The sequence below is a fragment of the Quercus lobata genome, chromosome 2 (genome assembly GCF_001633185.2).
Source record: "Quercus lobata isolate SW786 chromosome 2, ValleyOak3.0 Primary Assembly, whole genome shotgun sequence".
Lineage (NCBI taxonomy): Eukaryota > Viridiplantae > Streptophyta > Magnoliopsida > Fagales > Fagaceae > Quercus > Quercus lobata.
In genome coordinates, this window is record NC_044905.1 from 10,812,209 (window position 1) to 10,837,464 (window position 25,256).

Consider the following 25,256-nt stretch of genomic DNA (forward strand, 5'->3'; position numbering starts at 1 on the left):
ATCTGGTGATGTGAAGCAGGTTTTTCTCCCCCATGAAGCATTGATGATTTTGGGAATCCCACTGAGTCCTAGAGGCCCCCCTGACCGAGTAATTTGGGCACATACACAGTCCGGATTGTTTACAACAAAAAGTGCTTATAAGTTGCTGGTTAACTCAAGCACAGCTGGCAGTGCAGGTAGCTCAGTTTTGGACCCCCAAAAAAGATTCTGGGGAGGAGTTTGGCAACTGCGGGTTCCTGAAAAAATCAAGCATTTCATGTGGAGAGCGTGCAATAATGCTCTGCCCACGAAATGTAATCTGGCCCGGAGACAGATCACAGCAACTGATGCTTGCGAGTTCTGCAATGATCACCCAGAAGATGTATTGCACACTCTCTGGCGTTGCAAAGAAGTGGAGTCTGTGTGGTCCTTTTTCCACTGGTCCCAGACGGCAATATGGAGCCCTCCCCTTAAATTTTGTGATTTATTTGACAGGTTTTTACAGGTGCATGAGGACTATAGGAAAGAATTCTTTGCTCTCATTGCTTGGTGCCTATGGAATAGACGTAATTCCATCCATTTTGGTCGGCCTTCTCACCCTCTGTCTTAGATCGGTACCACGGCGGGTTCATTGCTCCAGGAGTTTCCGGCGGTGCAAGAGGTTGAGCCCGAAAAAGCTCGACGTGTGCTGCTGCATCAGTGGCGTCCCCCTGAGTTAGATGTCCATAAAGTTAATTTTGATGCGGCGGTCTTCAAAGCTTCGAATTCTGCTGGAATAGGCGTGGTGGTCCGTGACTGGTGTGGTATGGTGGTGGGAGCTCTCTCGATGCCAATCCCGTTATCCAATTTGGTTGCTGATTTGGAAGCCCTTGCTTGCCACCATGCTGTCCAATTTGCTGGTGATCTTGGTCTTCACAGAGTTATCTTTCGAAGGGGATTCGACAATAGTTATTAACGCGGTCTCTCAAAGAAATGCAGCGTTATCTTCATTTGGAAACCTCGTGGATGATATCCGATGTTGCTTCTTCTTTTCTGTTTTATGAATTATGAGTTTATTCATGTGCACTGTACTGGAAATTTTGTGGCTGATGCTTTAGCGAAAAAAGCTAAGAATTTTGTTTCTTATCAGGTCTGGTTGGAGGAGCTTCCTAAAGACATTGCTCCTCTAGCAGATTTTGATGTCCATTAGTTTCTGTTTCTTAATATATTCCCAAGGCCAATGGTCTGCTTTCTAAAAAAAAAAAAAAAGTTGCTAGTTTATTTCCTAATAAATATCATGAAAGGAAAATGAATTTCTGAACTTTTTATCACTGGCTTGATAATGTTAATGCTCATCATTTTTAATGGTTTAATTTTTTTTGAGAAACTTTTTAACGGCAAGCGTGCGTTTGCCTAATGCGTTTTTGCGTTTTAAATCTTAGGTCTCATGGCACTGTTCACGGACCGGCCAACTTGTGAAAAACGCAGTAATAAATTTGCTACAATGTTTTCAGCAAAATAAACGGTATTCAAACAGATCTTTATATACGGACAAAGAGATTTTATAATGCCTGCCGTTAGTAGTGGTGTGCATGTTGCTCTTTTTTCAAATTTCCATTTAGGAATATATGCCGCTATGGCTATGAATCAATTAAAGACTTTTTCAAATTTTCATTTATTTCTATTTTTAATTGCCCATTTAGGAATTTAATGAGTTTTATGGTCATAATTAAATTTATTGTCAAACATTTACATATCATGGATCTATCTCTTTATCTCCCACTCTTTCTTGGAATACATTTGATCCACTCAACCAAAGTTTCATGAGAAAGCAAAGCAAAACATAAAAATTGAAAAAGGAAGAAAGAAGAAGAACTCTCTCTCTCTCTCTCTCTCTCTCTCTCTCTCTCTCTCTCTCTCTCTCTCTCTCTCTCTCTCTCTCTCTCTCTCTCTCTCTCTCTCTCTCTCTCTCTCTCTCTCTCTCTCTCTCTCTCAGAGGTTTGTTTCATGTTTTGTCTAAAGAAAAAAGCAAAGATTTAGTTTATGTGCATTTTTTTTTTTATCGGGTGGGTCAGGGTTGGACCCAAGACCAACCCAAACCCAAAAAAGACCTGACTTTTTGGCCCGAACCCAACCCGAACACCTATCCAACCCACCCAATACCCTTCGGTTCGGGTCAGTTCGAGTTGGCCAAGTTTATACTCAGCCCTAATTATTCCCCATTAGAATAATTTAAAATTTTCACTTTTGTTTTCATATAAAATTAGTCTTTTGCTGATTTTGTAAGCACGTTGGTTTGCACCATGTCAATGGCAACCCAACATATAAGAGTATAAAAGGAAAAGAAAATTGATTGCAGCTCAGCTATAATTTGTTAGTAAATGATAGTCTTTGCATGTCCAAAAATTTATTCTAGCAGAGATTTTTCATGGAGGGGCCTGCACTTTTCAAAACTCAGTATATAATAGGTAGCTAACCTATTATGTTTCTATATATTTTTTTTTTTGGGTGAAAGAAAAATTAAATTAAACATAATTAAGTAGTATAAAGTTTAGGATAGGTAACATCTCAAACATCAGCTAATAACTGATACATAATACATGAAAGAGGATGCGCATACAAAACAAAGCTAACCTATTTTGTTTTTCAAAATATATATATTTATATATATATATATATATATATATATATATTTGATAGTTAGGGAAGAGCCTGAACATGACACCTCACTTTTCCTTATGTTGGCAAAAAGTCCAGTACCTAAATCTCCTCTAATAGATGGGAGGTCAGTTGCTACATATATTGTTCAAACATTTAGGATGGTACTTGAAGATTTCGCACTCCATTGTTCTTTTCTTCAGGGGTCTTGACAAGACTTTCGTAACAAACACAAAAAAGATACATAAAGAGGAGGGATCTCCAAGCCTTTGTCCCTTCCCTCCTCTGAAATATCCATAAAATGATAACTTGGTATTTTTAAAATTATAAGATTTAGTTTGTTACTTTTTAAACTTTTCAAAGTTTAGGGGAAATTACATTTTGTCACTCTAAACTATACCTCATATTACACTTTACACCTTGAAATTTTCAAATGCATGTTTTGCACTATAAATTATAACTCGTGTTATACTTTGCACCCTACCGTTAAATTTGCTGCTAACTTGAATGAAAATTCAAAGTTTAGGGTGCAAAGTGTAAAAAAAGTATAATTTAAGCTGATAAAGTGTAATTTATCTTTTATTTTTAAAGCATTGAGGAGATGGGTAATTAGGTCTTTTCACATGGTATCATGTTTTTTCATCCAAGTTAACAACAAACTTAACTTAGAGGTGCAAAGTGTAACAAAAATCATAGTTGAGGGTGCAAAAAGTACTTTAAAAAAATTTGGGGTACAAAGTGTAACATAAGGTATAGTTTAAGATGGTAAAATGTAATTTCCTCCAAAGTTTAATTTGTTACTTTTAATCTATAAGGGTCTAATTATATACACTCCTAAATTCTGGGGTTTAAAATGGAAATATATATATATATATATATATATATTTGTTAATGAATTTGAGTGATAAACTGATAATAGAGATATTACAGATAAACCTTACAAATTGTACTATTATTTAAGTGGCATTAGTCATATTATATTATATTAACACATTAATTTGTTAATTTTTTTATGGTAAAATTTACCATATCTTTAACATTAAAAACATAGTGGTACTCCTTTACCAACCCATCTCGCTCCCTCTCCATCGTCTTTAATCACAACAATAAAATAAAAATAAAAATAAAAGATGACTTTGAATTTTGAACAGTGGAAAACAGACTCAATGCACTATCCGACGCTGAAAATAATAATAATGAACAAAAGAAAACTAAACGCAAATGATCTTATTTAGCTTTTCCTGCACAGAGCTAAAAAATGTGTATATATATAATAGACCTAAATGTACATGGGCATTGTTGGAGCCGACTGCCGAGTGACCTAAAATATATGACCAAAGAGAAAAATGGCGGGAATATATTTTAGTAGATTTGGTCAACAAATTGTTTGATTTGGTCTAGAAGTTGTACAGAGAATTTAAAAGCCTAAGTAAAGAAGTTGAAGAAACTAAACGTGAACTGAAGCATATTCAGGCTTTTACACACCTAGTGTGTATATATATAACCAAGTTACTAGTATTTTTGAACCTGAAAATCCCAGAATAAAAACTTGGTTAGTGTTAGGTTCTAAGAACTTTGTAGGATTTGTATGTGCTGTCATACAAAGAGTGATCAACGGCGTCAATACCTCAAAAAAGCTTTGGTATAAGCTGAATTTTAACTTCTTTTTCCCTATCCATTTTACATCCCCCACAAATGACCACAACCATACACACACTTGATAAGGATAACAAAAGCATGACGACAAATCCTTCCAAAAATGATAATACAATAATTCTACACAACTTTAAATTTAAATCCGCACAATGCCGAATCAGAAAGATGAGAAAAGACTTTATTAAAATTTAAGAGTAGAAACTAATTTCTAATTCTATATCCTATCACCATAGCAAGGAAACTTCCTAAAACATATATTGGTAAAACAATTGCACTCACCCACAAGAATCTCTAGTAAAAAAAAAAAACACTTCCCAATTAATAGCAATAAACCGCACAACCACAACCACAACCACCAAGCAGAATGTGCTCTCTCAGATTCAGTCAGCTCTGGACTGACCAGCTCGGGAAGAAAGGATGATGCCAACAATGAGACCATAGAGAGCCAGTGCTTCGGCAAAAATAAGAATAAGAATCATCCCAACAAAAAGCTTTGGCTGTTGTGCATTGGCTCTGCATAAAACATATACAAGGCATTTGAGCTATTAAGCTATTATATATGCTATTATTAGCAAGGCATTTGGGAATAGGAATCACCCCAAAACCTATTAATCTGATTGAAAGATGTCAATTTAATCACTCATTATTCAAAAAATTATAAGCAAAATTCTCATTTAAGCGAATAGAATAGACCAGTTAACTAAGGAAGAAGATTTATTTTATTTTACTCTTTTCATTTTTTTTTAAAAGGTCAGCAAGAACACTTGTGGCGTGTTTGGATGGTAGAATTTGGATTTGGGTTATTAAAATCCAAATACCTTGTTTGGATAGTTTACAAAAGGTCAAGAATTTGGATTTGACAAATCCACCAAAGATTTTAAACCTTAAAATCCTATAGAATTTTAGAAATTCATATGACATACTTAAATATTTATGAATTTGGAATTAAGGCATTTCAAACCTATTATTTTAGAATTCAAATCCAAATTCAAGTATCCAAACGCAACCTTAGATCATTCAGTTCTCCATTATTATGCGTTAATCAAAACTGGAAAGACTCACCACCGATCACCACCCATATCCAAATGTTAACACAAATCAAAATCAGATGTAGAAGAATCAAATATAACTTGCAATTTAGGTGTTGGAACATGAGTTGAGGAACAAGATGGAATTTCCATAAATACCCGAACAAGTAAATCATGCAACCAAACAAAAAACATATATGAAAAACGAAATGCTAAAGAAGATCAACAATGTGCAAGTAAACATATATGTAAATGGGGTTATAGATATTATTATAACGTACCTGACACCAGCGTCACCGACGATACCAATAGCCATACCAGCAGAGAGGCCAGCGAGGCCACAAGAGAGACCAGAAGATAGATGGGCATAGCCATCGAAGAGGTAATAGGATTTAGCCTTTGGGTTAATCCCTGTGCTGATAATCACAGCAATGATGAGACCGTATATACCCAACACACCAGCCATGACCACCGGCACGATCGACTTCATCACCAGCTCTGGCCTCATCACACCCATCGACGCCACCCCAACTCCGCTCTTCGCCGTTCCGTACGCCGCTCCCATACCTGAAAAAAAATATAAAAAAAAAAAAGGGACAAAGTCACCCGATCAATACCATACCCGATGAGATCCGCATCCACAGAACCCGAATTGTAAGATATTGAAATTTTTTATTACAGGAGAAGACTAAGGCGGCAGCAGCGCCGAGGAAGCCAAAGAATGGGGCTGTTTCATCGCCGCTGAAAGTTGATGAAGAAGACATTTTTTATTTTCCGATCAGATCTGAGATGAGAAGAGAATGAATTTTTGCTTTCTCTTTTTTTGTTTAGTTCTCTTTTTGAATGGCTTTTATTCTCTACAAGATGCTCTGGGTTTGTTTGTTTTGTTTGTTTGTTGATAATTGTGGTTTGTGGATCAGAGTTTCAGACCCCTTCCTCCTATGGGAACTCCTCTGGTAAATGAAAAAATGCTAATCATACATTCTCAGTCATAAATAAATATGAGGGACATAGTTACAGAAATACCCTCAACCGTTGGACCTTTAGGAATACATCCTTTGGGCTTTCGTCCATTTTTTTTAACCCATTCCGAAATTATACCTTTTTGGGCTTTCTTTCATTTTTCCTTAGTCCATCCGCTGAGGGAACTCCTTTTTTTTTTTTTTTTTTTTAACAATGTATTTGATTGGTTGAAGGGAAAAGAGAGAGGAAGAAAATTGTGAGATGGGTATTTTCAATGCAAGCCCACCATTGGTATTCTCTCTCCAAACTGGAAAGAAAAGAAGAGAAGAGGGAATATGGTCATAAACACGAAATTATAAAATTACCCCTATTATCCAATTGTTTTTCAAATTACAATAAGAGTATTATAATTTTTATTTTCTTATGCTTTGCCATCCTTTCTACCAAATACACAATATCAAAAACTAAAATATTTTTTACCCTCTCACTTTATAATCAAACAGAACCCTCAGTTTTCTTGTGGTGGACCATCTCCTCAAAAATTCAAGTTAGAACAGTAATCTCCTAAAAAATTCCAAGTTTGCAACAATACTAACTCTTAACAAATTGACTTCAGTTCTGAGTTCTGACTTCTGACTTCTTCTTTTTTTTCTTTTTTTTTCTTTTTTCTTTTTTCTTCATTTTAGGCTTCAGCTTCTTGATCACCACTTAACGTTAACCGTCCATTCTACTTGAGGTCAAAGAAAGAGTTGAACCTTTATCATCTCTACAAAATAGTTTAGCACTTTTTAACTAACTTGTCTCATGTTCAAATTTTTTAAAATTCAATCTAGTTAAAGCACAATCCATTTTTGCCCAGTTTATTTCTTAAGCTATGAAAATAACCTCATCCAATTTCCAAACACTTCAGCAAATACAACAACAGGAGATTGTGATAGTGTATGTCTGCGTGTTCATCACTAAAGCTTTAATGCTTTGGGTAAGAATGGTAAATTGTTAGGAAGATACCATAAAGTACATGAAATTTATAATTTAAAAAAAAAAAGGAAGATACCATAAAGATTGCACGTGTCATGACCATAGAAACCAGCGCATGCACATAATTAGCCGATGATAACATTAGCAGAAATAATGGTAAATTGTTAGGAAGAGACCATAGAGATGCAATTATTATTAATCCATTTTGTTTTTCCATTATTAGACTCGAAAGATTATAACGACATAAACGCCAAGGACATAGTTTCCCACCAATAACACTATACAACTAGTATTGATAGCAACAAAAGGCCAAATACGTTGATAATGATGATGGTATGAAGGAAGCCTTCGGTCCACAATACATGTGATGAGAAAGACAGTTGAAATATGAAATATTTAAAACCATAAAAATCCAACATATTAAACAAATTAACAAGTTTCAAAAGCATGGGAAGAAAATGCCACAACCAATGAAAAACTAGATGAGATGATCCATTTCATTAAGAGATCTTCCATCAATACATGATATATTAATAATATGATAATAAATTTTTTCTGAAAAATTGGAAAGCTGGACTTATATATCCACTTATCAAAAGTTTTAATTTGTAGCACAAAAATGCAAGCAAAACTGTATCCAATTGTCTGAAAAAACTGTTGAACTGTACCTGGAGGAACCACAGAGCTGCACTTCATAACCATTTTTAAGAAACCCTTTCTAGAGAAAATTTTCTTACGTGTTTGTTAATCAATAAGAGGGGAAAAGAACATAATTACCCTTTGGGACTATAATACCAGCCATGCCAGCATTAAATGCAGGGATGAACTTCAAATAAGAAAAGGACCCAACTATAATTAATCAAGGAGGTGGGGGTTTAACAGGCAGCCTAAGAATTTCTTCGTGAAATCAATGGCATAAAAGATCAAAACTTACGGGTGCAAACCAGTTATAAGGCAACAGCAGGCGTACCTCTCATGAGCAAGACAGCCACAATATTTTCCCCAACCTAGCAACAAGCCAACAAATGAGTGTAAGCAGTAAGATAAAAAAATTTTAAAAAAAATAAATAAATAAAAAACAACAACAGCTGAAACAGAAGGGTAGATTAGGATAGGAAGGATTAAATCACTTAATTTCAAAATGTACATACACAATGTGATGAAGCTCAGTATAAATAGTGCAACACCAAAACAATACCTGAAAGTTGATCTTGAAGGTATTATCTGTCATACAATGTCAAATGAATTTAGGTGATCAAATATGAAACAGGCACCTTAGCATATTTATGTCGATTCAGTGTCACAAACCACGTGATAGATGCCCTTAATCCTTAAATGTTGTTAATAATATATAATACACCAGACACAAACATACATCCAGGATGCGCTGCAAGTGCGAACAGAATAAAAGACAAAATCCAAGTGGAAGTCAAGGCCATCAAAGATGCACTTTTGAAGGCAAATTGCAATTCCTTTGCTCAAAATTTAGCGAACAAAAGATAAGTTAGTAACTAATGTTCAACTAAAAAAATCTGAACAATGTTGAAGTCCTTTTGATGAAAGGATGGAAAAAGATTCTGTATGCTTGTTGACACTAAAATATCCTAATCTGTACATATTGAAAACAAGAATGTCAAGATAAATTGTCTCATCTAGGGGGATCCCCGAACAAAAAAATAGGGCTTAACTTTTCACCCTAGGAGGTGCAGCCTTGATGGATGATGAACCAATTGCTGAAAGTAATCCAATCTTATCGTTCCACCCAGATGCCTGCAGTCCAGACCATCCAAGTTACAATACTTGAGCCGATTTCTAAAGCAAGAAGTCTATGCCACCACCAAAAATGGCCTTTTGTTGTACTCCATGACCATCTCTGATCACACTTGCAAGGAGGCATCAGACCTTGAACAGTTTGCATTGGGAGGCAATGCCATTATGACCAAACAGGCAACAAAAAACCATCCCGTTTCTTCCACAATGCCTTCTGGATCATTAACAGGATACCAACCATGCCCCACCACCACAATATATGCAACAAACTCCTGCAGAAACAAGGAACCAGACCACTCCAAGCCTTGCACATAAATGGTACCAAAAAAAGGTCACCCAATCCCTGGGATTATCAAGATTTCACATTTGGCTTCATTTCCATGTGCCTCTCAATCAGTTTGTCCACAAAGGAACGGATCTGCAAGTTTAAACATAAGAGGACAACTCAGAAGAAAAGACATACCACGACATTACAAAATACCGCTAAGGCTTCATTTATGCAATAAGGTTATTCAGCAGGTACAAATAAAAGCTATTGCAGAAAATTTGGTTCCTTTCATGTTAGAAAGAATAATTCTATAAAAAATAAAAATAAAAAAATCTATTAATTTGTCAAGGAGAAGTTTTGTGCACAAGCCAACCCTAAAGAAAGCAATATAAGACGGGTGCTTTTCCAAATGAACCAACCAACAGGGCCAACATGGATTCGTAAATTTTAAAAATTATAAATTTTAAAAATATGTATATAGGGAGGAAAAAGGTTCCCCCAGATAAATAGATCCGATGTTAATAACATAAAAATGTAATACACACCTTATTCCTGCGCTTGAAATCAAGAAACTCTGAAACAGACATTGTTTTTTCAGCATCTGTGGCCTGCTCCATGACCTGAAAATTGAACTGTAAGACTGGGGAAAAAATAAAAGAACAGTTGCAAGCTCATGTTTAATCATGTCATACAAAATCCATCAGGATTAAATTTGCAACTAGATATAAAAGGAAGGGAGAAAATAGGGAAGATGAAAAACAAGTAACCTTAGTTGCAGTTTTCTTCATAATTGACTTGTATCCTTCCTTATCAATTTTCCTTGCTTTATAAAGGGGCATAAGCAATGATGCAACATAATCCACAACAGCCTGCTTAATGCGGTCAGCCCCTCGAGAAAGATTTTTTACAGACTCCTTGTTTACTGTAACTTGTGAAACAGAACTCTCATTTGCCAATCTATCATGCCTCCAGGTGGGTAGTCTCGAACTTGTGTTCGAATCCTCCTCATCCTTTATATTCACAGTCGAACGGAAGAATTCAGAATCAGCTGCAGCTGCCTGAGATTGCCATCTGTCAATTGCATGATAGTCCTTTATCCCCACACTACCAGCTGTATCAACCCATGCTTTAGTATAAATACTGCTATCCACCGCCACACTTTCACCAGAGTGCTCTCTGAAGTTCAAATGGCTGGCAATCTCATTTGAATGGCTCCGCAATGAGAGGTCATCCACTGAAACTTTTGAACTGTCAAGGTTAGCACAAGCAGCAGAGAAATCAACAGACCAGTTCCTAACTTTGCAGTTCCTAGAGTCTATTTCTGATATACAATCTTGTCTTCCCAAAACTCCCCCAGACCATTTCCTTCTAGTATCAACCTCATCCATTTGGGAAAATTGATCCCGTCTAGCAAATTTGTGAAATGATGGTATCTTAGGAAGCTGCAGTGATGTATTACATTTGGCTTCTGATGACGCATAGGCCTGCAATACAAAACCACCACTAAAATCCTTTAGAGATAGTAACCAGAAGAAAGAGGAAAAGATTCACAAAGAAGATAAGTAAAACAGAACAGCCTATGACTAAATATGGCTGCAGAAATAAAGTGCTATGGCACCTCCTGTTCCAGGTAAATATCAACATAATTGCATGCTATCTAAATTGCAATCAACCTAGTTAAATAATAACAATAACAAATAAAAATAAGGACATCAACAATCCAAGCTACAAGTGATGCCTGTGTAGTTTAAATTTTAGTGGTTACGTTTGGGTTCCACAGCAATTTACTCCAAATTGATACCAAAAATAAGTATCAAAACCTCATCATAGTACTGGAAAGTTTGTATAAAAGTGGTGAAGGATAGCCATATTTAATGTGTAAAAAGTGAAGAGTCTGTATCATGAACATTGCATTTTTCAGGCACACTAAGAACATTAACAAGAACACAAGGTATGGCAATATTTACAAATGCAAGACATTAAGTGGGTCAGCACATAACCATGATCTAAGCATCTTGCAAAGTTACATTTTTTGTATGTACTGCACCTTTGGGGTTATCCTCACAGCTGGAAATTTTATCAAATATGGGATGATAGTGGTTGATTGATGTTATATGTGCAAATGCAGCGGTGAAACCATGGACCACTTGTTACAACATTGCACAATTGCTATGGCTTCAACATTCATGTTATTTGGAGCTAAATGGATAGTGCCTATATCCATCCAGGAGTTGCTTCAATGTTGGAGAAGGAAACCCGAGTCTTTCAGATTTGGAGTCTGGACCATAGTCCCAATGTGTTTCACATGGACTTTATGGAAGGAAAGAACATTTGAGGGGGGAGATTTGTCAGTTATGTGAATTAAATCAATGTCTATTAGCTCTTTAATTTAATTGGAAGTAGAATTTTTTTGGTTTCATTGAATTTGTGTGATCTTGAGGAGATAGTTGAGCATACATCCAGTACACTAAAGCTGTCCCCCTTATCCTATATAATTGTATGAGTTTTCCTCAATACAGATCTTATACTCATCAAAAGAAAAGAAGCATTGTACCAAATCAAGAGAAACAAACCTCAGCAGCTGCAAGTGCCGCAGCACGGGCTGCTTCTGCAGCAGCAAAGGCAGCCTGTTCTTCCTCAGACATAGCAACATTGTTGCCCTCCAGCTCAGTATCCAGTGTACCTATTGAACCTTGGGACCTTGATGTAATCTCCATTTTTGAGTCATTTGTAGTTTCGTGTTGGGCTGCTTTGCCATTCACTTTCTTCAAATTTGCATTAGAAGGCAAGAAACTTCCAGATGCAGGAACCTGCAAGTTTCCTTTATTCTCCAAAGCACCATGATGTGTGTGCAGAGGCGGCTTTCCCATTACTGGATCTTTAAGAGATTTTCTCTTTGCTGAATCTATAGCAGTTGCTTGCCTCGATAACTTCAATCCACCATTAGAAGCTTTTTCCTTGCGAAAGACTTCAAGCCACACATTAACTAGCTGACTTGCTACTGCACGTATATCTCGGCTAGTATGTACACAAACTTTTTCTTTCACAGTTTTCCCTATGCCTACATCAACAGTATCAACAATTAAATAATAATTGTAATGAAAAGCATATTCCATCATCAACATTGTTGATATCAAATTACTTCTAGAAAATGAATTCATATCAACTCAAGTCAATTCAAACGCATTCATATGGGTGCATTTACACATAATTTTAAGAAAGTGACTTCTAATCATTCTAGTTAAATTTTCATATCAAACAATTTAAGCACAAATTATAAGCAAATTACCTCAGCATGATCCAGTTAAACAATTCAAGTCTTTTTTTTTTCTTTTTAAAATTTTGGTAAGTAACGGATTTAACAATTCAAGTCTTGAACAATCAAAGAGCTAATATCAGCTGAAACCACATAATTTTTCTCCTGCACAGTTTTCTGCTGAACATGTGAATCATTTTCCCAGTGAAATTTATTTATCACCCTTCCTGAAACTTTCTTCTAGAAACAGACTAAGAAGACAGAATTTAAAAACTTGAATCAGTAATGACTAAAGTAATCTTCTTTTTTTCTTTTTCAGCATAAGCAATCCTCTATGTACATATGCATGTGTAAATGCTGCATACAAAAAACAGAAACACAAATCAATACCTGACAAGCGCACAGCAAGTAGATCAGTTGAAACTCGTACAAGTAGACGAACACAATGCCGCAAGAGTTGGGTCCCATCCTTCCCCATAGAGTCCTATCATAAGCCAAACAAAATACACGGCATCAGAAATTTTGTTTAAAATGATGAACATAGGATGATGTCAACAGCCAAAGAACAAATACATTACCAAATTCCATATTCCATTCATTATAAAAAAAAATAATAATAAATAAATAAAAAAGACTGAAAAACTATGGAAGGCAAGTAATACCAGTATCCATGAGTTGAGTGTAGTAAGCCCTTCCTTGGTCCCAGCAAAGGATTTCAAGGTTTCAACACGAAGATTCAACAACTCTTTGGCCACACACAATCGTCCTGCAGTAGTTTTTGCATTAAAGAACATCTCCTGTAGTAAAGCTTCTATTGTCAAAATCTGGCCTCCATCTAAAGAGTCCTTGTAGAGGACATTAGAAAGCTCAACTGCATCAAGTCTCTTTGTTATGTCCCTAACTTCATCCCTCTCAAAGTCACTCTGTCTGTGGACAACCTCCATTGCCTCTACTTCTGCAGTATAGTCTTTTCCAGTCCTCAATATGTCAATTATACGCACTGCTTCCCGTAGCCCACTCATCATTGCACCACCAACTGTGTCGGGATGCTCCTTGCAGGTGGCTTCACCAGCAAAAAACAAACAATTCTCTACAGGCCTTCCCAATAAATCATAATCTTCTCCAGATGCTCCAACAGCAACATAGGAGTAAGCACCATAGCTAAAAGGATCCCTGCCCCAGTCTGTCACTACTGATGCAACTGGATCAGGAACTGAAGCCTCACCAAAAAGTTTACGGAGAACCATTAATGCATGGTTTACATGATCAGACGAGCTCATGTTTTGGCCATCTATAGCTGCCTTACCAACCACTAAAGCTATAAGAACAGGAGCCCCAACTGTTTTCCTAAGATTCCAGAACATAAAGCACTGGCCCCTTCGGTTTGTTTCCTCAGCTGTTGCTCCAAAGTAATCCACAGAATCATCCCAGAATACTTCCGGAAACTCCAAAACCACTTTATTGAGAACTCCAAAGCCAAGCCTCTGGATAGAAGAATGTTTCCATTGGGGTAAAGGTGGGGAAAACTTTAGGGTATCTGCTTTCAAGCACCCAAGCGGCACTGTAATCAGGACAGCATCTCCCGAAAATTCACTGCCATTTGATGTAGAAACTTTGACTCTATAACTCCCACTACCATTACTTCCAGAGTCCTTGGTTTCATATGAAACATTTGTAACTATATGGTTCAAGCGAATGGGAAGTCCATCTCCAAGAGACTCAACAACAGTGCTGTAACCCCCTTTAATCATACAATGAGCTCCTCCAAATCCTCCATAAACATCATCTTGGTTCCAGTAGGGAAGAGATACTTGCTTAAGCAGAGCAGCACAACCATACTCTAAGTTGGCAAAATGCCAGTCCATAACCCTCCTCTCCAAAGGATCCAAAATCTCTTTAGAATAATTTCTCAGAGGAAAACTGCCATCAACGCTACCTTTATTGGAATCAAAGAAAGCATTTTTAGAACCATGCAGTTCAGTCTCTTCCTTATTTGTTCCTAATCGCGCCAAACGACGCTTCTTAAGGGCATATTCTAAGCCATCCTCAAGGGACATTCTCATTGCATGTTCCCCTCTCTGGGCAACAAGCAGTACCATATCATCCAGAAGGCTGTTGTATTCTGCTTCCAGGCGATCATCCAGATCTGCAGGAACTTTTTGACCTGTAACAATATCATAAAGAGGGCAGTCACTGTTTAGCACAGTCAACTTGAGGCCCAACTGAGCACAAACCAATGAGGAAGGATCCGGTCTCCTTTCAGTAGCCACATCAGCCTCAACACCAGTAATGATGCTAGCACCAAGATCCACAGGAACAGACAGAGATGAGCGGTCTGTAAAAACACGGCCACCTATCCTACTCCTAGCTTCAAGAACTGTTACAGAAAAACCCTGCCGTTGCAAGTGGCGTGCAGCAGTTAAGCCAGCAGGACCAGCTCCTACAATAATGATTCTCTTTCTAACATCAGAATCACACTGCAGAGAGTGATCCCCCCCAACCTGATCATCTGAGGCAGATTGAATGGTGCACGAGTCATTCACTAACTCAGATGTTATGACAGGGTCTGTTAGACCATCCAGTTTTTCACATGACAGACCAGTACTTAGAACGGGCATATTGTCAACGGGCATATTGTCAATGCTACCATATTCTGGGTAATCATCAGCCAGACATTCTTCACGTTCTGTTGCATCAGGTAATTCAGGTGCAGCAGGAGTACCAGTCCTGCTACCTCTAATAGCTCCAAGCATTTGAGTTGCATTTTCAAGGATAACATCATTCTTTGCCTCCATTGAAGTATCAGAACTCTTAACCTGACCAACAATAAAAGAAACTCCATCCTCCAAATCAGCCACTGAAGACCCAGAATTTTCCTTCAGATTTTTTCCATTTAGAAGCTGATAATTATGCTTAGCATTAGTTTCTGCTTTCTCCTTCTCAGAAGCAATTCCAACATTTATATATCCCTGTAAAAAAATGGTAAGCTTTAAATAAATGCATGAAACAAACAATATAGAAAGACTTATTCAATCCCTAAAACGAGCACAAATTACTGAAAAACAAATAAAGAAAATAGGGGGGCCAGGGGGGGTGGGGGGGGGGGTTTGGGAAGCAAACAAACAGGTGCATCATTTTGACAAGAAAAAAGTATACAGAACATAAATAAAACTCAATACACTTTACAAACTTACACTATGATCAAGAAATGCATAGATCTCCCTGATAAGTGTAGCATGTGATGGTTCGTCCTCAAAAGGAGTATCAGAGACCCCACAGTCAGCAAGTGGTAAAATACGGCTAACATCTTTACTCCAAAGACTCAATATCCGATTCCTGCATGCCACCAAGCAATTAAAAGGAAGTGAACTCATCATTAGAAAAACAAGTTCTGGGTAAAAGATAATATTAATGTATAACTCTAAAAATAATATCTAGCCTATTCCTAGTTCAAATAAAAAGAATATGCAGGACCCAATATTACTCATTATAATTGAAAATTTTCAGAAGCTGATACAAGATGCACAGAGAGGCTGGAAGGTATGTTTGTAAAATTTTCATAGAAAAGGCACAGAAGAGTAGAAGCCACAATATCAGAACCTCCACTTAGAGAAGAAAGCAAATCTAAAACAATTTCAAATAATGCAGAGTATTCTTCGGTTAGATACAACATTCAGGTATTACCGTATTAAACTTAATTAAAAATAAAAAGTCAAACAAGGGCACTAATGATAAATTACATATTTACCTACAGCAGCACAATAAGTGACAGTCTGCCCATTTTTGGTACAGCTTATTTTTCAGTTTTTTTCAGAATAGGGTTGTTTGAAAAGGCTATATCTAGAAAAGACTGAACATTAAAAATGCTGTACTTTGAAAAGGTGCTCTTTGAAAATGCTTTACCAAACAGGCATAGAAAGATTCCACCATTGTAGATGATTTACTTGGCAAAAATCCCTAGGATTTAAGAAGAAAACAAAGTAGGGGTAAGACCAATTATATAAAATTGGAAGACGCCTACAGAGCCAACATATACAAGGCGTTACTAACACTAACAGGAGCTACTTGCAATAAAATCACATTATCACAGAAACTAGATTCTCAGTAGCTGTGGCCACCTCTATCGTGGAATAGCACCACCCCAATCTATAGAAAAGGTTTCAACAGGGAGTTGCTGACTTGCTGTCAAAACTTCAAATAAAAGACATAATTATATAAAGAATACATAAATTAATTAGTCTGTCTTTTTAAATAATACATACCCTTTTGCCCCAGCATCAAGCCACTGAACATGATCTTAAATACAAGGCCAGCAAAGCCAGCATGTAATAAAAAATTGTCATTATGACTATTAGCTTTCCATCTACAAGATTTAGTGCCCGTAGTCTTTCTATAAGTTTCATCTATACTATAATGCAAGGAGAAGCAAAGCCAGTTGAAACTTGAAAGCATGTAGCTTCTCTTAATCCTAGTCTAAAAACTAGCCTAACTAAAGATTACATCTACATGGGTTCAACTTCTAAAAAAGCTTTATCCAATAAAATGGGGAAACAGTTACCTACCTCTTTTTTAGTTAAGTCTGTCACCAACCTTTTCGTTTTTTAAGTGACAGTGTTAGCTAGTGTTGGTAAAAGCATCGAGAGCACAGGCTACATTTTCCAAAGATCTCTAATATAAATATTCAAAAAATATCAACTAAAAAAAAGGCTGATAAACTCAAATATATTTTGTCTAATAGCTAAAGTGGACAATAAATTTACATAAGCTATATCTCTTAGAATTTTAATATAGTAAATTTGAAAACAATTATCAATGGACAATTTAATAAAAATCTAGAAAGTTAAACATGACATATTATCTTGTGCTTTATAACAATACATAACTATGATTTACAATAGTTATCTATATGGTCCAATCATAATATATCCAAAATGCAGAGACCAAATAGTACAATAGTAAATTTATCCTTGCTTTTGTCTTTTGATAGGTAAACAAAAATTGTTTGTGTAATATAGCACCTTAAAAATAGTTTTTGTATGATAAATCAATGGTCCACATCATTTCCTTCAAGATCAAGCAATTAATTTTAATGGTTCATATTTTTTAGCAAAAACATTTATAAAAACAATGCCTAGGCATGATTTGCGCTTCTTCAAAAAGCACGAAAACAGTGTGCAAGAGATGCACAAGTGAAGCACTAAGAACTTGGGGGCTTGGAGCATGCCTAAGTGGGCTTTTGACAACATTTGTTATACTTCCATGGATATTAGCATATTTCCAAGTTAAGCGGTTGGGAAACCACAGGAAAGCTTTTCAGTGGGTGCCTGAACATCAGTATTATGCATTCAAAATAAAGTAGATCTCCAATTAATCATACAACACTAAACCACCACCCCACCTCCCCCCAACCCCCCCCCCCCCCCCCCACAACAACAAAAAAAAAGAAAAGAAAAAACCATTTTGTCCTGCTTCTAATACATATATACAAAAATAACAAGGGTTAGCAATGAAAACAAATATCCATACCAGATCAACCTCAGTGAAGGTAATTGCAAATACAACAGAAACTAAAAATATGTTTCTTTCCCTTTTTTGGTAAATAAACACAGAATTAGAATTAAGAATTTTATGCACAAACTTCAAAAAATTGGCATTACATAGATATGACACACATAACAGATGTGCTTCACTGAAAAAAAATTGCCAATAATACGAAATAATTAAAATTAACTCTTTTGAATGGCAGAAAAATATACTCATATACAAGACAGCATCCAAAAACGCCACAGCATAAAGCCAGGTTTCAGAAATAACAACTAACCTGCGCTCCAAATACTCCTGAAGCCCACCTTTGCGCTTCAAGACCTCCTTAAATTTAATCTTCTCAACTGGACCAGCTGCATGAGCTTTCAGCCCAGCTGATACTGCCGCTGCACTACCATTTTCAGCCTCTACAGCAATAATTGAGGAGGTATCAGACTTTGCTCTTGTTCTATTAGAATGCTCATTATCTACAACACCCTGACTTTCAAGGAAACCTTGTTCATTTAACAAAATGTCCCAGTCAGCATCCCCCTCATAAGCCATGTCTCCATGCCTACGCTTCTTAGGCTTGCGCGGAACACGCTGGACAGCTGATAGCTTTCCATCTTTGTTTTCACAATCAGGCACAGATGTTGCATCTTCTGGGTAATTGTCATTTTCATCTCGAGTTATAGATGGAGAAGAAGCTCCATTAGCCTCCTCATTGGCTGAAACATAATCATGACTAGGAACACAAATGCCTTTCGACGCATCATCAGAAGGCTGATTTTGATGTAAAGTGGAGTTGCACTTCTGAATGGACGCCAAAGACTTATTTGGATAAAGACAAGGCTCTGAAAATTTGTCCTGGTGATTCAACTGGAAAGCAAGTCCTGACTTATGCTCTCCGGTAGACGTCATAGTATGTGGAGATAACCGAACATCAGAAACCATAACATGTTCCTTTTGCATAGAATCTGAAGCAAGATCTGGCTCATCGGTGCAAGTATTAATACCATCACCATCACCATCACTGCAAGCATCTCCCATCTTCATGAGATGAGGAGAGGAGTATTGAGATATACATTTTGACGAAACCTCCAAAACTTTTCCAGAAACTGAATTGCAAATATCCTTGGGATTGTATATACATGATTTCTTTAACAACTCATCATCATGGAAAGTCCCCACAATTTCTTTCTGGACCATAGAAGAGGAAATTTCAAGGTTTGCATTTGATACATGTGCTGTTGGAATACCCTCCGACTGTCGGGTGAATGTATCTCTAAAACCTATGTCAAACTCATTGTCTTCTTCCATCTTCGTAGGGCCAGAGATAGAATTTGGAAATTTTACAGCATCATGAAGCAAAGTGCTTGTGCTAACTGTAGGACAATGCTTTAATCTATCCTTAAATGTATGAATTCCCATTGCAGCCTTTTGGCTAGGTGCAGAGTAATTGTCCTTGAGTTGAACACAAATAAACTCTCCATCACAAACTTCATTCAAACTATCATTGTCCACTTTATATCCCTCCTGCACATTTGAACCACAAGGGTCCTCCATGGCCTCATTTTGAATCCCTTTGGAGGGAGATCTTGAAGATATTGAAAGAGTAGGTGGATCCTCAAAAATAATTTTGGACGATCTATCATATCCATTGTCACTAGGTTTCATACTCTCTTCTTTAATTGCTGAATCAGAAGGAAGCCCTCTAGTTGAATCATGGTTCTCTTCTATGCAGTCAGAAACTTCACAAAAGCTGTCATCTGATCTTCTATTTTTAGATTTCAAACTGGTGCACTCCAATTTTGAGGAAGAACCAGATCTAAGTCTCCCTAGGGTTACGAGCTTCGAAACACCTACAGAACTTTCAGAGCACGGGCTCAACCCATCCTCCAAAGTCTGGGCCTCACTTTTCTGCTTTAAACTTGGAGAAATCCGATATTTCTTAATTAAACCAGACTGTGCCTTACGAACAAATTCCGATAACGAGTCTTTCAAATTTTCATCCACAGACTGATTAGGACCTTCCCTGGGGCACAAACCAGACTCCTCCCTCAAAGAATTACACCCAGATCCCATAGACTCTAAATCATTATCCAAAGCAACATGACCATCTACTGTTTTCACCACTGAATTTATCTTGGGTCTCTTCACTTTCCCTTTACACTTGGATTCTACCCCTACATCCATAGTCACATCAGACCCTTCATCACCACCCATTACACGCCCTTTCTCCACATCCTCCACAGGCCCATTCGATGATCTATCCGAAGAATCCACTGCATTCAAAGTAGAACTCCTTCCCCTTAGAATTCCAGATCCACAGTCTTTCTTTGGACCCTTCAACTTCTTCTTGAAACTCGCCAAAGTATCATCCATACCCCCAAAATCCTCTCCCTCAACCTTCAATTTCTCTTCTCCAATCTCAACCTTCTTTATCCCCTCACTCTCTAACCCAGACTTAACCTTCTTAGGGTTTTTTGTTCTCCTCAATTTGAACAAAGTCCCAATGGGCTCATCGTCGTCCGAAACCAAACCGATCTCAACCGGCTTCGATCTTCTCTTTATCCCACACTTCTTATCCTCCCCATCCATTGTAGCTACACAAATCCTCAATCAGAAACCCCTTTTTTAAGTAACCCTAACCCACCTTCAGTGCCCAAAACAGCACACAACAATCTCGAAAACCAACCATAACCTTCCAATTCTCTATCACAAAATTTTCGAAGCTCATGTTTTGTACACAACTCGTTCTTCAACCATTCAAACCCATAATAAAATTAATCAAAACAATCACTATCTAATAGTTCTAGGGCAAAGGTTGTCAATGGCTTCTCTCTGATACAACCAAAAATTCAAAAACAAACAAAAAATAAATTAAAAATAGAACAAAAATAAAGCCCTAGGTTTGTTTCAAATAAAATGACTAAGCCCTAGAGTTAAATAAAGTAAAGAGATATAGAAATTGGGGGGTGTCACCGTGTCAGACCTGAGAGCTTTGAAGCTGCGTTAATGGAATTTCACCAAGAAAGTGAGGTGCGCACGTTAGCGTCGAGTCACAGGCTGCGAAGGTCCGCTCTATAAAAGTTGCGCCGTGGAGACGAGTGAGTGTGAAAGAGAGAAGAAAAAAAAAATTACTGACAAAATTGGAGAATTAGAAATTTGGAAAATGAAATTCGGAGGAAAAATAAATTCCGTCACGAGGGATTTTTTCTCATTTTTTGCACGGCACACTGTTTATGTGGAGAGAGAGAGAGAGAGAGACTATAGAGTTAGGGCAGACAACGGAGGCAGTGTTTGGAATCGATTAATAAATGGTTTCTCTGATCAAAAAAAAAGTTTCTAATTACTTTTGCTCAAAAAAAAAAAAAACAAATATAAAAAAATGAGGTTTCTAAGTAATTACTAGGGAGCGGGAACGTACGAGTTTCTAGAAGGGTTTCATTTATGGCAACTTCAAGGACTTAACTATTAATCCCTAAAACCAATTGGGGGAAATTTTTCAATGAAGAGTCCAAAATACATGGGGACACCGGAACTTTCAGGGTACTTGACCCATTATTAAATTCACTCTTCCAGGGGAAAAAAAAAGAGTAAATAATGACTTTTTTTTTGCTAAAGTATTAATATCTTTGAATTTTTTTAATACTCCTTACCAAACCTTGATAGTGACTTGTATACTTTTGAGAGAAATTATTGGACAAACTCTAATCATTCTTTTTCTATGTCAAGCTTGTATATATTTTATGAGACAATAAAATTTTATCTCTTTATCCATGTAATCAGGAAATGGCAGACTCATGTTTGAATCGTATTATGCTCTATCTTTCTTGACATACAAACATTTTCTTACTAAAAATGTTCTTGACAATGTTCTCCTGCAAAATAATTTTATATTGTTTGTTTGCAATGACAGTGTATCAATGTTATCCTTAAAGTTGTTATCCTTAAAGTTGTTTTTGGATGAAAAGGAGATAAGTAAAGGGAGAAGGAATTTAGATTTCTAATTCACCAGGTGTTGATTCTTTTAAAATAGAGTGCGGAGTAGATTGAAGGGCATTTTGAGGTGTGAGATATCCTTCCAAGCCCCTCAATTTTCATCCCCGTAATTTGGGAATTTAACGAGAGGGGTTTCACTTATATTTACATTACTTAAACTATTGGTTTTACTTGTATGATTTCATTTTATTTATATTTCTTTAAATTGAACAAATAAGTGATATAATTATCAATTAACAACTTATTCATATAAAGAGTGAAAATGAAATAAGAATGTAAAAATTGATAAGTGAAAAAAATATTAGGAAGGTTGTGATTTGAAACAAGTAAATTCACTTAAAGATGGGGTAGCCCTATTGATGGAAAAATAAGAAAGAGTCATTTGAAATGGTTTGCTCATGTTTAGAGGTGAGTAATTAATGCACAAATGTGAAACAATGAGATGATTCAAGCTAAGGGAACAATAGAAGAATTCCAAAAACAACATTAATATAAGTAGTAAAAAATGACATGTCTATTATGAAAGTAATAAAGAGTATGAATTCAAGTAAACTAGATTGGCAAATAAAAAACACATACATATGGCCAGCCTTTACTAAGGCTTTGTTTATGTTGTTAAAACACGTTTGATACACTGTAATAATTATTACATGGGAATATGAATAAATATTACAAGGAATACATTAAGTTGAAATCTAATAAGTATTATTATTCATTATTTTGGTGACCATTTAGAAATAGAATCCTGAATATGCATCTACAATTTAGTAGAGTATAAAAAGAATGTGTAAATAAATCATTTTTAAGTCAAATTTCCTAAAATATACTTATTTTAGGGTGTTCAAAATAAAGTTAATAATTAACAATAAGGAAAACTTATTTTATTTCCTTTTGAAGACGTAGCAACTAATGGTCTTTTAGGAAATTTTTTAAAAAAGTTATTATATAAGGTGAAGGAATAGATATTCAGTACTTTTGATAAGGAATAGTTATTCCTCATTTTGAAGAATAGCTATTCATAAGGAATAATTATTCATTGTAATAAAAACATAACTAAACAACTGAATAGTTATGTCATAGAAATATCTATTACATTACAGTATCTATTACCAAACGTGCCCTTATTGTTGTATATGATGTCTTCTCATTTCCTCTCAATTCTTATTTAATTTTTAAAATATTCAAACAAAGATAATGAATATTTATCATTCTCCCCATACTTAGTTTTTCAAAACATTTAAACAAAAGGGTATTCCCCACCCCTTTCAAGGCCCTAATACTCTATACTTTCCTCACGCTCCAAAATTCCGTACACATTGTAAGATTCTCCAAGCCTTATAGACTGAGGGAGAGAGAGAGAACCACATAGTCATATTCGTATTTGAAAGCATAGAAACAAGCTTTAGCATCATCTTCCATAGTAATGTTCTGCAACTTTTCAAGTTTAGCTGATTGTAAGGCCCAAAGAATAATAAAAGCTTTTGCCACAGTTGGATATGCAATTTGAACTTCTTTTGTTTATATCTAGAGATGAAATTATATAGATAGAACTTTGTTATTTTAGCGGTTATCCACACTGCACCATAGTTATTTGATTGGTAACAAAGGGTAGCAAACTTCATTGGCAAGAGAGGGTGGCAATCTTGATTTGTTTTGAGAAGTATGGGTATTCATGAGTTAGTTAGGCTTAGGTTATGGATCAACCCGTGACTCAACTTGATCTCATCAGATGCTGGAAGACATCGTCTAATATTTATCGGCAATCTACAAGTCTTTGTCCACCATTTGCCTTTAGATTGACTAGCGGGTTCGGTTGGATTGGCCATTGGCCACACTACAGTTCAAATATGCAACCAAAAAAAAAAAAAAAAAAACCCAAACAAATGTGGCTAAGTCACCACATTGCTCCAAACCTTACTCCACCACCACACCCAATTTACTCTTGACTAACTGTTACAATCACACCACAAACAAATTACATAAACAAAGATCACCAATATGAAGAGAAGAAAGAGAGATAAAAGGATAAGTTTAAGTTTGTTTGCCATTTGATTTCAACGAGAAATACAAAAATAAGTGTATGTGTCAGCCATGGAGAAGTGAGAAATATACAGGGCCAATCATTTAGGGACACATAAAAAGGTTTACATATATAATAAAACTATTCGGTTAGTTTGATTGTATCGTGTTTTCTTAATGGAAGTCTTATAATCAAACCAAACATGGTATGTTTTCAATTATAAAACCTAAGCTCTATTTGGGGTCAAGTCAACCATATATAATCGAGTCAATTTGGACCGGACGGTTTTGGTCGGGATCGGATTGAATTGCACAACACTAGAATGACCATATGACACTACACGCTAATAGCAGCAAATTTAAAAAAAATATATATATATATAAATATTATAAAATTTCAATCTATAGGATTGGAAGACCTTTTTTTTTTTTTTTTTGATAACCTGCAATGCATTACTGGAGAAACAAAGAATAGGGGGATAATCTGCCTTACATAAATGCAGCAAAGAGGGGGGCAGATTATCCAAAAAGAAAAAGAAAGCTGAACAAGACCGTAAAGAAAAACTAGCTACTTGGTGAGCTACACCATTACACGTTATACTAACCCAAATAAAAGTGCAGGAAACAAAACACTCAACAAGAGCAAGGATGTTAAGCAGCGGGGTGTGGATGCACCAAGGAGGAGGAATGCTGGGGGAGTTGATGGCGTCGAAACAAATCTTGGCATCTCCTTCAAAGATCACATGGCTCCATTTTTCCACTTTTGCAAGCTGAACTGCCCAAAGTAACACCTCTGTTACTAATTGAAGTAACGGAAAGCCCGCTAACTAATTATACTAGTTTGTAATTCCATGCATATGTATAAATATACTTAAAAGATATATATTAAGGAGTATAGTATAATTCTTACATATATAATTTAAATATTATTGATAATCAAATTTTTTTGTGTATTTAACTCTTTAAAAAGTATTGTAAGAATAATATTAAGTAAAAAATGTAAATTGTCAATTTTTTTATGTTAATTAATTATAGACTTTTTGGTTTTTGTAAGCAATAACTCACTTTGACGGATATTTATGCTGTAATCTCACATTTGACTCAAATATTAAGAAATAAAACTCTCCCTAAAAATAAATAATTTAGGACACATGACTTAAAATAGGACTTAAAT

The 25,256-nt window shown here is 36.0% G+C and overlaps 2 protein-coding genes across 4 annotated transcripts; both read right to left on the bottom strand.

Annotated features, from left to right (window-relative positions):
- Positions 1–4,337: 4,337 nt before the first annotated feature.
- On the bottom strand, positions 4,338–6,276 carry LOC115974446 (V-type proton ATPase 16 kDa proteolipid subunit). Its single transcript, XM_031094818.1, has 3 exons — positions 5,980–6,276; positions 5,582–5,867; positions 4,338–4,785 (listed from the first exon to the last, which is right to left on the bottom strand). Exons 1-3 carry the CDS (start codon positions 6,062–6,064, stop codon positions 4,653–4,655), a joined length of 504 nt encoding a protein of 167 aa, XP_030950678.1. The 5' UTR covers positions 6,065–6,276; the 3' UTR covers positions 4,338–4,652.
- Positions 6,277–8,065: 1,789 nt separating this feature from the next.
- On the bottom strand, positions 8,066–21,398 carry LOC115974445 (lysine-specific histone demethylase 1 homolog 3). Of its 3 annotated transcripts, none has more exons than XR_004087926.1 (10): positions 21,054–21,398; positions 18,357–20,902; positions 15,730–15,871; positions 13,198–15,504; positions 12,926–13,019; positions 11,853–12,340; positions 10,047–10,763; positions 9,825–9,899; positions 8,440–9,429; positions 8,066–8,248 (listed from the first exon to the last, which is right to left on the bottom strand). XR_004087926.1 is itself a non-coding variant. In XM_031094817.1 (9 exons), the coding sequence occupies exons 2-9, from the start codon at positions 20,657–20,659 to the stop codon at positions 9,364–9,366; spliced, it is 6,192 nt and encodes a 2,063-aa protein (XP_030950677.1). In that variant the 5' UTR covers positions 20,660–20,902; positions 21,054–21,398; the 3' UTR covers positions 8,066–9,363. The 3 variants fall into 3 exon arrangements, 1 of the variants encoding a protein (XP_030950677.1); XR_004087925.1 differs by having other exon boundaries at positions 8,393–9,429; XM_031094817.1 differs by having other exon boundaries at positions 8,066–9,429.
- Between the last annotated feature and the right edge of the window lie 3,858 nt (positions 21,399–25,256).

What these genes read in the sequence shown, in the direction of transcription:
- LOC115974445 (XM_031094817.1), bottom strand. Translation starts at nt 20,659, where the DNA reads ATGGATGGGGAGGATAAGAAGTGTGGGATAAAGAGAAGATCGAAGCCG. An exon ending in ACTTGCTGTGCGCTTGTCAG is followed by an intron (nt 12,341 to 12,925) that starts GTATTGATTTGT and finishes CTGTTGATGTAG; the next exon opens with GCATAGGGAAAACTGTGAAA. An exon ending in CGGCACTTGCAGCTGCTGAG is followed by an intron (nt 10,764 to 11,852) that starts GTTTGTTTCTCT and finishes TTTGTATTGCAG; the next exon opens with GCCTATGCGTCATCAGAAGC.
- LOC115974446 (XM_031094818.1), bottom strand. Translation starts at nt 6,064, where the DNA reads ATGTCTTCTTCATCAACTTTCAGCGGCGATGAAACAGCCCCATTCTTT. An exon ending in TGCCGCCTTAGTCTTCTCCT is followed by an intron (nt 5,868 to 5,979) that starts GTAATAAAAAAT and finishes ATTTTTTTTCAG; the next exon opens with GTATGGGAGCGGCGTACGGA. An exon ending in GTCGGTGACGCTGGTGTCAG is followed by an intron (nt 4,786 to 5,581) that starts GTACGTTATAAT and finishes TGTTTTATGCAG; the next exon opens with AGCCAATGCACAACAGCCAA.